Raw genomic sequence first — 12638 nt, 5'->3', positions numbered from 1 at the left:
TCCTTCTTATTCCTTTTTTAAAAATTTTTCGCCAATAAAACTGTAGAACTACCACTATTGCCTCTAATTTTTATATAATCAAATGTCGAATTAGTGATTTTTTTTGATGAGTTAATTTTATATGTAATCCAATGTTTTTGATGATCTTTGTTTTCTATTTTTGGTATTAAAATTAAAAATAAATAAAAAAATGGCCCAAAAGCACTAATAAATTATGATAATTCCACTATTCCAAAAATTCATAAACTCTAAATGAATTATTTCAACATTTTCTTTTCTATCTTATAAATCTAAATCTATTATAAAATACCATAAAACGTATCGTATCATAATAATAAAATTATTATTATAGTTGTTTATCAAATAGTAGATATGAATATGAAAAATTGGCACCATTTCCTTTTAATTATACTAAATAATCTTATAATTGTATAGGAAAATAAATTAAAACTCATTACACAAGGGCATTTTTGGGTATTCATTTAAAAAATTGACCAAGTCAATATTATTTTAAGGTTTTGTTACTAAAACTATCAAATTAAGAAAGATAAGTGTAATTTTTCAAACGTTAGGGGAGCTCAGTGAAATTGTCAAAAACCTCAGGAGAGGTTTCTGAAATTATCCCCTGTATAAACAAAAGTAGTAGTGTTTTTTCTTTCTTCTTCCCCTATTTACGGGTTTTCTTCGTTATTTTTTCTTTTGGCCTCGTTCATCTTCATAGTCTTATTTGAAAGGCAGTTTCGTCAATTGTTTGCACATTTGTTTGAAACTGCCCCTCATGATTTACTTTAGTTAAAAATCCATCCTTCAACTTTGAAATGGACTTTCGCTAAAAATGATGATGGAGATCAGAAAGGTGTCGGCATAGATGGCTTTCTTCTGAGTCTTCTATGGTGTAAAATAAACCATATGGATTCCGCACTTATGATGCTAACAGTGCTCTAGTAATATCAGAAGGCTGTCCACGATAAGTTTTAGTAGCTGATCAAGACTTTCTCGGTGATTGCCCGTTTGCAACGTAAATGAATAATAGTCCTAAAGAATCTTGAAACTGAATTAAACTTGAAAACATGCTTACCAACACCAAACAAAATTGCTAAAAGTGCTCTAGTCTAAATGATTTCACAGGTTAGGCAGACAAGCATTGCCCAAATGGACCGAAGCTGTTTCAGTGTCCTGAATCATTGGAAACTGATGGAAGGTTTTTCTTCATTGCAGCACGTCACTCGTCAATGTATGCTGCTGCTTGACCAGGTTCAGGAGCTGGAAAGTCACATTGCTGCCGAATTTTTAGAAAAATGGATGGTTGAAGTTGAAGAATTTGAAGGTATAATTCAGATACTACTGGGTACATCATTGCCTGAGCGAGTTGTATCTAACCATCCAGGAAGTTTTCTATGACATTACATGTGTAGGTTTCTGATTGACCTCAACTGATTCATAGCTAATAAACCAGATCCTGAAGGAAAGACATTATCAGAATGTTCCAAACTCTGTTGAATTGGATAAATAGAGATTTAAAGTGAAATTCGTTCAAGACAATAAGTGCAATAAAAACACAAACTTGTATGCTTGAGAGCAAAGAAATGCAGAACATTTTATGAAGATTAGTGTGGGTATCTGTTACCCAGTGAATCATCTGGAGTTGATGATGGAAGAGCCGATTATTGACTATATATATATATATATATATATATAATGCCCTGATGAGCGCTTAAGGATTCAAACGTTCCATCTCGGTAGATTGAAAGCAAGAATGGTGAGCGTACCACTGAGGTATCATTAACAGAAAGTTTAGCTGTCACAGCTGAAAAAAGCAAGGCGTGCTCAAACCAAAATTTCTTGTGGCATCCGTGAAGCCCTGATGGGCTAATATAATACATAAACTGCAGATGTTGTTGCAGCAATGCAAGCCAATCCATGGCATTGGCTGCAGGCTGAACTAGGAACCATTGTAAGTCACAATCAATGTTGCAACTTGGAATCCTAACCATCGTTTCATACACTAAACTTCGTACAAGTTCCAATCAATCTTGATAGTACGGCTGGGGTTTGGACAAACAAAGTTTTCGGTTCTTCATACTGTGTGAATCTTCTCCACTGGAACGCAACCCAGTAGGAGGCTCTTCTTAATAACACAACACGGCTGCAAGCTTTGTTATTAATACAAGGTCAATCTTGAACAACGTAACCAATGGTAACTGAGTTTGATTTCTTGCTTGCAACTCAACTGTAAATATGACTAGCAGTCTTCTGTTTGATCCATTGACAGTTGCAGTTCATGTATTGCAATTGTGAAATCAAAATACTAGTACAAAACAAAGTAGCCAACATATTACGTCTTCAAACTGAATTGGCAATTGACTCAAAATACATCAACGTTCATATTTGAATCACTAATTTCAATAGAGTAATTTAGTAGAGGGGAAAAAAAACCTAGGCTTCTAGGAGGGCTTCTTACTCTGCTTCATTTCCCTGGGCATTTTCATTCTTGTCTCCACTTTCTTGTCCAGCTTCTTGAGTAGTCCTGTGGGAAGAAACAAGCTGCCCAACCTTAACATACTTCTCCATAAACTTGTATTCCCAATCTTGCAAGGTTTCAAGCTCAGAATTGCTGAGACCTTCAATGTTTCCGGTGAGATCTTTAGTGTCAAAGGACATGAGAGCCAAGGCACGACTTGCATCCCTCCCAGCAAACAAGGCATAGGGACCACCAGGACCGTAAAACATTCTTGATCTGGAAACATCATAGATCTGTCCTTTGATGGCCATAAGCAAGGGCTTGTTAGGGTCCTTGCCATCATAGGCTGATAATTCTTCCTCGGTCACCTGATCCCCTAATTGTACGGGCTCTCGGATTACATACTCATTTGCCCTTTTGACCTCCATGTAATCCCCTCCTGCCACGAACATCCCGCATACTATTTTGTAGGTTACAATCATCATTGCTAATATTGTGAAGAACGCTGTCGGGGATAAACCCGTGTAGTGGGTTATTGATTCTGCAAAGCTTGTCCAAAGACTCATCCTTTTTTTGTTTTTTTTTTTATGAACTTTAAATTTCTGGGCTTTTTTTTTCTCTGGGATCTGAATGGGATCAGAATTTGGTAGGAAGTTTGGGTCGAAGGTTTTAACGCCAGCTAACCACAGAGCTTACTGGTGAGAAGGATAAGGCGTCGTATGTATGTTTAGTCATCGGTGGACTACTTTTGCCGGCCCTTTGCTTGATGATTTATTAACAATGAAACCTCAGCCGTCGATGTAAACCAGGAGATGTCCTAGATGGTGAACACGCTCAAAATCATCCAAGACGGCTTGACTTGTGTGGTGAAAGGAAACTTTTGACTTTTGCACATAAAAATTGTTCCTCAATAGATGGGGCAGAAAAGATTATTTTTATTTTTTTAGCTTTTCTTTTTTTGTTCCCTTGGATATAATTTAAAATGAAGCGAGCGGAAAGAAAAAGGCTAATTGCTTAAAATATACGTTAAAAAAAAAATATCGCACAAATATATTTCTGACACACACCATTTCTCATTTTATACCGGCCGTGCTGATTGGGCACGACCGCAGAACAAATTGGCAGAAACTCTGCAAAAATGTCAGTGGGACAGGGGCCCACAATTTTTTTTTAATTAGCCTGTCCCCGGCCGTGCTGACTGGGCACGGCTGGGACAGGCGGCAAAAAAAAGGGCCAGCAAATGGGATGTATTTGGGGACATAAATTTTGTAGCAAAAGTGAAACGAAAGGCCATACAAATTCACCGCACTAGCTGCCCTTTTACTTTCTTTCACTCTTTCCTATGCTCTTTATTTTTTGGAAGAGATACCTAAACGATTTTATTGCCCTAATCCTAATCAAAGATTTTGATTTTATAACTTAAAGATTTTGCTGTGGAGTCTTATAACACTTAAGTTAGGAAGATCAAAATTTTAAAGTGGAAATGGAAGATTATTATATTTTTCAAACTGCAAATTAGTATAATTCTATGTACAATAAAAATTCAATGCTTGCTCAAATTTTTTGACGAACAACATGTGTAAGCTAATATATGAATATTTATATGTAAATTAAATGCAGTTTATACGCAACAAAATTCATGAATAAGAATCCATATATGTAAAATTAATATACATTTTTAAAATTTTTTCTTGTAATTAGATACATTTGTGACTAACTGGTTTTCAAAGATAATTTTTAAATTGTAATATTATAAGACGCTAAATTTTAAATTGTATTAAAATTTAGTTTTGAAAACCAGTTAGTCATAAATGTATCTAATTACAAGCAAAAATTTAAAAAAAAAATATATATATATATATATATATATTAATTTTACATATATGGATTCTTATTCATGAATTTTGTCGCGTATATAGAATTATACTAATTTGCAGTTTGAAAAATATAATAATCTTCCATTTTCACTTTGAAATTTTGATCTTCCTAATTTAAGTGTTATAAGACTCCACAGCAAAATCTTTAAGTTATAAAATTAAAATCTTTGATTAGGATTAATGCAATAAAATCGTTTAGATATCCCTTCCAAGAAATAAAGAGCAAAGAAAAGAGTGAAAGAAAGAAAAAGGGCAGCTAGTGCAGTGAATTTGTATGTCCTTTCGTTTCACTTTTGCTACAAAATTCATGTCCCCAAATACATCCCATTTGCTGGCCCCCCATTTGCTGGCTCTTTTTTTTTTGCAGCCCTGTCCCAGCCGTGCTGACTGGGCACGGCTGGGAACAAGCTAATTAAAAAAAAAATTATGGGCCGCTGACCGACTGACATTTTTGCAGAGTTTCTGACAATTTGTTTTGCGGCCGTGTCCAATCAGCACGGCCAGTATAAAATGAGAAATGGTGTATATTAGAGATACATTTGTGCGATATTTTTTTTTTTACGTATATTTTAAGTAATTAGCCAAAAAGAAAAATCGAGGAAGCAGGTGGGCAATGGTGCCTTTCCTTGTCGATAATTTGGTTCTAGTCTATGGAGTACAATTCCTGCGAGCAAGTGCTATTGGTTTAGAAAAACTGGCGTGTATAATTCTGCAAGTCTTCTAAATATGCACTCTTTTCTCTGTGTCTATAATTTGTGGTAGATGATGGTAGTTTGGACCGTTAAGGTCAGAAATGTGCCTACTCTTCCAGGAAATTAAAAAAAAATAAATTAATGAAACTCATACTTGAAAAGAAAAAGAAATTAAAATCAGGCTACAGCCTTTTAAGATGATCATTTGGAGAGCATAAATGGAATCCAGTCTCTTAATTCTTGGAACCAATAATGTTAAACGGCCGCCTGAGATTAATGTAAATTCGTGATGATGCTGTCTCCTAATCAAGGCAATGGGGTACTATACTAAGAGAAATGAAGCGTGCTTCATCTATCCGAGGTTAAGATGATACATTTTCTGGCTCGATTGCAATGCGCCACTCATCAATATATGCGGCTTGACTAGGATCCAGAGTTGGAACGTCACGTCCATCAAGAATTTTTATAATACCTTCAGTTTCACCTAGAAGAAGAGCCGCATGATCACGCACGCTCGCCTCCCTTTCCTTAATCGCGCTGGCCTAACACTTCACAGTTTATCACTCGTGGTAAATTGGTGAGGCAAGCAGCCAAAATGTCTGCAATCATGATGGATATTTGGTCAAACAGCTTCACATCTGAAGGCGGACTGTCTTATCTGAAGCCCAGTGAAATGGTTTGGCTGATTCTGTCCATTGAGTTAGCAGCAATTAACTTGAAAGGCCAGCCAGTTAAGAGGATTCTTCATCAGGCTGCCATTATATTTTCTTTTGAACTCTTTGAAAGTGTGTTCTGCAACATCGGATAAGCAATAAAGTGCATCAAAGGATTCATGATTTTTTCGAGTCATTTGTAGCTTGTAGGAGATCCACGTTCAGCCCCTTGAAGTGAAGTTCAACTCCTACCCATACAGCATCTGCTGCATTTCTGAAATTTGTTAGTTTCTCAGGTGTGCCCGGGCTCTTCCCAGCATACAAGAGACCTTCCCTCACAGATCGTTGCAATTCGGCTGCAAGGTCAGCTTCGTTGTTGGGAAGTGCAATTGCAGTGCTTGTTAATGTGATTAAAGGCAATGTCCAGGAATTAGGAGGCTCTTTTGCATTCAAGTTGAGAATCTGGTCCTTGTCAAACTCTATCAACCCCTTGAGGCCTGTAGATTTCATGAGAAGCTGAGCTAAACTTTTGGGTTGTTTCCTTTTACCAGTCAGAATGAATTGATTAACACCGGAAGATATTTTATCCAGGACTCTGTTGGGCAATTTTGGCTCATCTTCAAGCAATAAAATATAAGGGCCAAGATCTGGGTCACTTCTAGACTCCGGAACTGATCCGTTCTGATTGTTTGACGCAGCAGAACTCGGGTTAAGTTGTCTCTTGCAGCAGTTAAGAAATGACAATACAAAACTTGCACACAAGATAGAAGAGGTTTGCAAGCTTTTGCTTACTACTATGATACCTTTCTGGACTGCAATACAGATGTTAAGAACAAGAATCTTTGCTCGTTGAGCGAATTTCTTGCGCTTCCGTCCACGAACTTGAACGGATAAAGGACTTTCCTCCCATTCTTCTAGTCTCTGTATCCAGAAATTTGGTATTCTCAAACTGTACCAGCATATGTCGTTGCCTTCCGCTAACCACTTGAATTTTGTTATGGTAAACCATTGGTTTACCGAGATAAAAGTTGCCATAATCACCCCAAGAGACTGAATAATGCATATAATATAGATGGCATATCTATAATCAGTATAACTACCATTGCCAACTATCTCCCAAACATGTAGATATGTTCTAAAAACTGCTTCAGTTAGGATGGCAGCCTAGGAAAAAGAGATTACCCCTGAAGGAAAGCAGGTCACAGAGCGAGCAATCACAAATTGGGGACCCCAGTTTCTGCCATCATCCAGTATTTTCAGCACCTCGGCTGTAAGCTTCCTGCTTTCTTCTGATTCACTTAAAATCGAGCTGTGTAGTTCAGAGTACTTGTGTTGAACAGTGGAACTGCTTTAGTGGTTGGAATTGCGATAGCAGTGGAACAAAGTAATATGATTAAGAATAGCGACTAAAATAACAATGATATACTCTACTTTAGGAAGTTAATTACCTCAGTTCCTAATTGGATGCAGATATCCACGAAAGTGGTGATGACCAGGATACCTAATGCAGCTAGGTTCGTCCAAGTTTCAATATTATTCAACGGCCCTAAAGAAAGCAAGAACACGCACATTGAGGTACACAGGAAAACCATTACCACTCAGCTTTGTTATTCAAGTCACTCCAGGCATTGGATTATTCAAGTCTGCAGACAGCTTCAATGCCACTCCTAAGTCCTAACATTGTTAGTGAAGCAGCATTCAGGGCAGAGTATTTGGTAGGAAACCAGAGCTTCTTGTGACGGAAACCATGGAAAATATCGGCCACCAGTGCCAGAAAGCAGATCAGAGATGCAATTGCAATATAGAAACCTATCCAGATCAGCGGCTGAGCATATTGTGCTAGTTCTTGTAAAGTTCGCTGGCATGCTTCATATCGTTTTAGCACTACTTCACAAATTATGCTATCACAAGGATCATAAGGCATTGTGCTAATTCTTTGTGGCGCCTCTGCTACAATGTGTGGCTACATTCATTGAGAATCCTATATAAAGCACTGGATTTAGTTTTAGTGCCTAGGCCATTGTATTGACGAGTTCTTTCAGTCACTGCACTAGACACATAGGACGTCAACTATTTACTGTCTGCTCTTTGTAGTGCTGCCAAGAGGAAGCTCTTTTCTTAATATGTAACCGCTTAACTTCATTGTTCACCATCACCATGATAGGTGACAGCGTATGAAATTAGGCTGGTCCAAATGCATGGGTGAAGGTTTAGAAGATTAAATTATGATTCAGATGCATTGGAAAGGAACCGTTTTAATGCAAACAGCTTCGCATCTTCCAATAGAGATAATGCAACTATAAAAGTCTTCTCTTTTTTTTGAGGGAATACAACTATAAAAGTCTAACAACACGTTACAAGGCCAGTTGAATTGAGATATAAATATACATCATGAAATACTTCTAAAACAATGCATTATTTATAAGGTTGGTTGAATTGAGATATAAATATGTACCATGAAATACCTTTGCTTTTGGATCCAAAATTTGACATTCTTTCAGATTCCCTGGTTGTTTAGAACTGATAATTACAGATGCTGCTGTAAAAATGCATCCACCATAAGCAACCAAGCCGAGCAATGGAATATCTCCTCCGCCTCCTAGAGAATGCAATGTGCCCCTGAGTAGTAGAACTTACAATATCCAACAGAGTAATGCAGTTGTAAAATGCACTCCCAAAGCTTCAGGGCTAAAGCTACAGTTAAACAAGGGTTCATGTTAATACCAAAACACAAAATTGAATGTCACTGCAATTTTTTGTTAAATGTAATGAATTTATCTGCCAAATCAAATACCATCACAAATTGACTTGAGCCGTATAGTCTTGTCATGTTTGATGGAGCATCAAAACTTTGGTCTGACGATATCATTTTTTGAAAATAAGTGGTACTAATATCTCTTTCTTTGAAAGGCAAAACAGTACTAGTCTAATTGGAGTGGGAAACAGACTATGACTCACTTTCCATTGATGCCCAAAAAGAAGCCAGCAAGAACCATGCAAGTGCCAAATGCCATCATGGGGATGTATAGATCAGGCGCATTAATATCACAATATGGAGGTTTGTACAAAATTTCACCCCCAACCATATCAGTTGTTCTTATCCAGTGTCCCTATATTCACAATGCAAGGTGGCCAAACAATTAAATTCATCATGCAAGCACTTTGGAAGTATAAATGAATCAAGAAGACATCCCAGTTATTGTCAAAAGTAAGAAGGAGAAAAGAATAATCTCACTGATATATGAACATTTTTCTACATACCTTGTGCAGAAAAGGAAAGAGAATCATCTTGATTTTATTCTTCACGTAGTCATCATTCACTTCCAAATAGTATTGGGGATTTGAGAGGTGTCTGCTTACATAATTGCTTTGAAGAAATGATGAACTTGACCCAAAGATTTTCTCGCCGTATGCACCAAATTCATTTTTCACAAGATTGTTTCCTGCTTCAATGAAGACATTTCCAATTGGATTTATGCGCTCGGAGGTCAAGGGTCCAGGCAACATGGTATTGGTATTACTACTAGAACTTGATTTTCCATACATTGCTAGAACAGACCAGAATTGTATGCAAATTAATAATCGATAACCCTTAGATTCAGAACCTGTATCATCCTAAAGAATGGCAAGAATTCAACTGTTCTATCTAAGAAAGAGGAAATACATATGTTGATATCATGTATGTTGTCTTTAATGCCTCTACTCAGGCTTTTATTTCAGTTACACATCATCTTCACCGGCTTGCCTGTGAGTTGCATTATCGTTGGATAAAGAATTTGAAGCAAACAAATTTCTCTGCTTGACTAAAAGACGCCACTGATAAATATCTGCTGCAGGATCGGGAGTGAAGCCTGATAATTCACACTGTTCATGAAGAATTTCAAGAATTTTTTCAGACTCACCCAGGAGAATAGCAGCTTGACGGATGCTTCTCTCCCTCTTTTCAACTGCATCAGAGTGACACTTCATAGATATAATATGTGGTAAACTGGCAAGGCAAGCCAAAAAAATATCTGCAATCATGATACATATTTTTGCAAATAATTGTTCATCCGTAAGATCATTGCCTCCTTGATAGTACAGCAACATAGTTTTGCTAATTCTGTACAATGAATTAGCTGCTATGACCTTTAAAGGCCATTGAAGTGGATTATCAGGCAGCTTTCCATGTTTACTTGCCTTTAACTCAATAAGATTCCTTTCAGCTACTTTGGCAAGGCCTTCAAGAACTTCTGGGCATGTTTTCCCTTCAAGACTGTTAATATCTTCCTCCAACCACTTGTGATAGAGTTCAAGTCCAACCCACACCAAATCTGCTGCGTTGCAGATGTTGATGAATTCCTTTCTGTTATTCTGGTGCTTCACTATCATGTTTGCAAAGCGGAGGCCTTCACTGACGCTTCTTAGCAACTGATCAGCTTTGTCATTCTGAATGTTGGGAAGTGCAATGGCAATGCTTGCTAGGGTCACTACAGGTAGAGTCCAGCAATTAGGAGGGTCTTTAGAACACAAACTTGGAACTTGTTCATTATCGAAATCTGCTACCCCATGAAAGCCTTGAGATTTTCCCAGAAGCTCAAGTAAATACTTCGGTTGCTGTTTTTTCCCTTTGAGGATCAATTCATCCACCTCACAGAAAACTATCTTCAAGGTTTGTCTGGGCAGTTCTATCTCCCCTTCAAGTAGTAGAATGTAAGGGCTAAGATTTTGTTCCTCACCATGTTTAGGATCTTGATGCCTTTGATCAGTTGAGGCAGAAGAATCAAATTCAGATTCAACCCTGAGTATCTTGTTACGAGATAGCGACGGCTGGAAGAAGCTCAAGAGGCTAGCAGATAATAGCTGAATGAATTTACCGGCCCCGACAATCATAATCTGAACTTTTATGCATAGACTTAAAATGATATATCTTGTATTGTAAACAAGTTTTCTGCCCTTGATACCCCGGATTGAAAAAGGTATGCGGCTTTCCTGCCAATATTCCAGCTGTTGCGTCCAATATGTCTCAATTTTCAACTCAAATTTGTTGCCATTTCTGCGTTTTTCTAAGCATTTCAAAATTGCAGCAGTGAACCATCTAAACGTAGGGGCAATGGTACCAACAGCAATTCCAACAGACTGAACCACCAGAATACACGTGGTTGACCAATGATAATCGGAAGAACTGTGTAATCCATAGAGATTGGAAATACGAATTATTGCTTCACCTAGAGTAAGGGCGCTTAGTAGACAGATTGCTCCACAAGTGGTGGAGGTTGCAGAACGTGCCATCACAAATTGGGGGTTACCCGTTGCTGCCATCACCCAATACCTTCTAATGACTGATTTTACATTCTCAGCTGAGAATGTCCCATTTTGGCCATTTTCATCATTCAAAGATGTTTGGTCCATTTCTTGGTACTGAGCTTTGATATGTTCCTTGACAATTGGAACAGATAAAGCGGAAGAAACAAATATCAGTAACATGATAAACATGACAGTTGTGGCCAAAATGTATTCAGTCCATAAAGAGTAATCTGCCACATTAATACGAATTTCTATGCAGATATTTACAATGGCTGTGACCACTAGAATAACTAAGGCCATGAGACTCATTAACATTTCTTGGTCATCCATGGCTCCCAAGGAGGTTAGAGAATTACCCATTACAGAAGTCATGAAAATTGTGCTGCTAAGCTTTGAGAGCTGATCTCTAGTACCCTCCATCGGAGTGTTAAGGTCGACTGTGAGCTTCGTTCCTATACCTAACAATGTCAAGGTCATTGCGTTGAGACTAAAAAACCGACATGGGAACCAGAACTTTTTACTCCGGACTGCGTGGACGGCATCAGCAGCCATTGAGAGCGTGCAGATCAAAGAGGCTGCAGCAGCATACAAACCTATCCAGGGCAATGGTTGAATAGTTTGATCAATGTAATCTCCCATAGGCTTCTTCCCCTAAGGCCGACTAAATTTGTCAAGGGATCAGAGAATATAGCAATTTGCCTTGCATTTCAAGCACAAAAGCAGTGCCGGGGGCTTGAGGGAGTCTAATGTATACGTATTGGGTTGATTGTGCTCTATTTTGTTTTCCTCTCATTTCTTGACTTCAAGTAATAAAAGTTCTATTTTACTACTACAGCTTTGGTGTAAACACTGACAATTTGTAGAACCCCACGAGAAACATTTTCTCTCGTCAAAGTATGAATGTTTACTGGTACGATTAGAAAGGTCGTCATAGCTTCAAAAGTCATTCAAGAAGGAGCAACTCTACTCTGCAATCAATGGTTGGAAATCCGAGATATGGTCCACATTTAAAATACAAAAAAATCCTCGTTTGTGATTTGGGGTTTAGTCACGATACTTCCCCGTTATTTTAAAACCTTCACATAATCCTCCTGTGTTTTGAACTTTTTTGAATTTTAACGATTTGAGGTTTTAGTCACAATACTTTGAAAGCCTCTCTATGTAACCCTTGTGTGCTTTGAATTTTTCTGAATTTTTACCTGAAACCTTTTGTAACCAATAACTAAATGAAATACCAAAAGTATAACTGTTTGAGGATTAGTTACAATACTTTTTCATCGTTTAAAAACCTCTATATAACCCTTGTGTGCTTTAAATTTTTCTAAGGCCCAGTTTGAAAGGTGAGTTTTTTGGAAGTTTATCTAAAATTTTACTGTAGCGTACTGCAGAAATTTTTTAAAAAATTTTTGAAGTGTGTAAATTTTTGAATATTTTGAAATGTATAGTTTAAAAATCTTGAAAAGTTTTTTGAGGTTACTGTAACTAAAGTTTTTAAAAAACTTGTAGCAGATAAACTTACCAAAAAACTTGGGTTCCAAACAGGAATTTTTACCCGAAACCTTTTGTAACCAGTAACTAAATGAAATACCAAAAGTATAACCATTTTCAAGTAAAAATTCAAAGAAGCTCAAATCAAAGGGAGTTATGGAAGAGTTTTTAAATAATGAGA

The 12638-nt window shown here is 37.3% G+C and overlaps 3 protein-coding genes across 5 annotated transcripts; all 3 read right to left on the bottom strand.

Moving 5' to 3' along the window:
* Positions 1-2324: 2324 nt before the first annotated feature.
* On the bottom strand, positions 2325-3212 carry LOC113704331 (membrane steroid-binding protein 2-like). The gene has a single exon (XM_027226173.2). The coding sequence runs from the start codon at positions 3025-3027 to the stop codon at positions 2458-2460; it is 570 nt and encodes a 189-aa protein (XP_027081974.2). The 5' UTR covers positions 3028-3212; the 3' UTR covers positions 2325-2457.
* A 1972-nt stretch (positions 3213-5184) lies between these two features.
* Positions 5185-8273, bottom strand: LOC140013719 (uncharacterized). 2 transcript variants are annotated; one of them, XM_072063712.1, is made up of 4 exons: positions 8149-8273; positions 7132-7229; positions 6866-7009; positions 5185-6733 (listed from the first exon to the last, which is right to left on the bottom strand). In XM_072063712.1, the coding sequence occupies exons 1-4, from the start codon at positions 8174-8176 to the stop codon at positions 5861-5863; spliced, it is 1143 nt and encodes a 380-aa protein (XP_071919813.1). In that variant the 5' UTR covers positions 8177-8273; the 3' UTR covers positions 5185-5860. The 2 variants fall into 2 exon arrangements, with proteins under 2 accessions (XP_071919813.1, XP_071919812.1); XM_072063711.1 differs by lacking the exon at positions 8149-8273 and having other exon boundaries at positions 7132-7275.
* LOC113704016 (uncharacterized) lies at positions 5235-11906 on the bottom strand. Of its 2 annotated transcripts, XM_072063709.1 has the most exons (4): positions 9586-11904; positions 8945-9126; positions 8642-8793; positions 5235-8377 (listed from the first exon to the last, which is right to left on the bottom strand). In XM_072063709.1, exons 1-4 carry the CDS (start codon positions 11606-11608, stop codon positions 8317-8319), a joined length of 2418 nt encoding a protein of 805 aa, XP_071919810.1. In that variant the 5' UTR covers positions 11609-11904; the 3' UTR covers positions 5235-8316. The 2 variants fall into 2 exon arrangements, with proteins under 2 accessions (XP_071919810.1, XP_071919811.1); XM_072063710.1 differs by lacking the exon at positions 8642-8793 and having other exon boundaries at positions 9586-11906.
* Between the last annotated feature and the right edge of the window lie 732 nt (positions 11907-12638).

The sequence above is a fragment of the Coffea arabica genome, chromosome 8c, assembly GCF_036785885.1.
Source record: "Coffea arabica cultivar ET-39 chromosome 8c, Coffea Arabica ET-39 HiFi, whole genome shotgun sequence".
Classification (NCBI taxonomy): Eukaryota; Viridiplantae; Streptophyta; class Magnoliopsida; order Gentianales; family Rubiaceae; genus Coffea; species Coffea arabica.
Note: the sequence above shows the minus strand (reverse complement) of the source record. Positions and strands in the feature narration are given on the sequence as shown.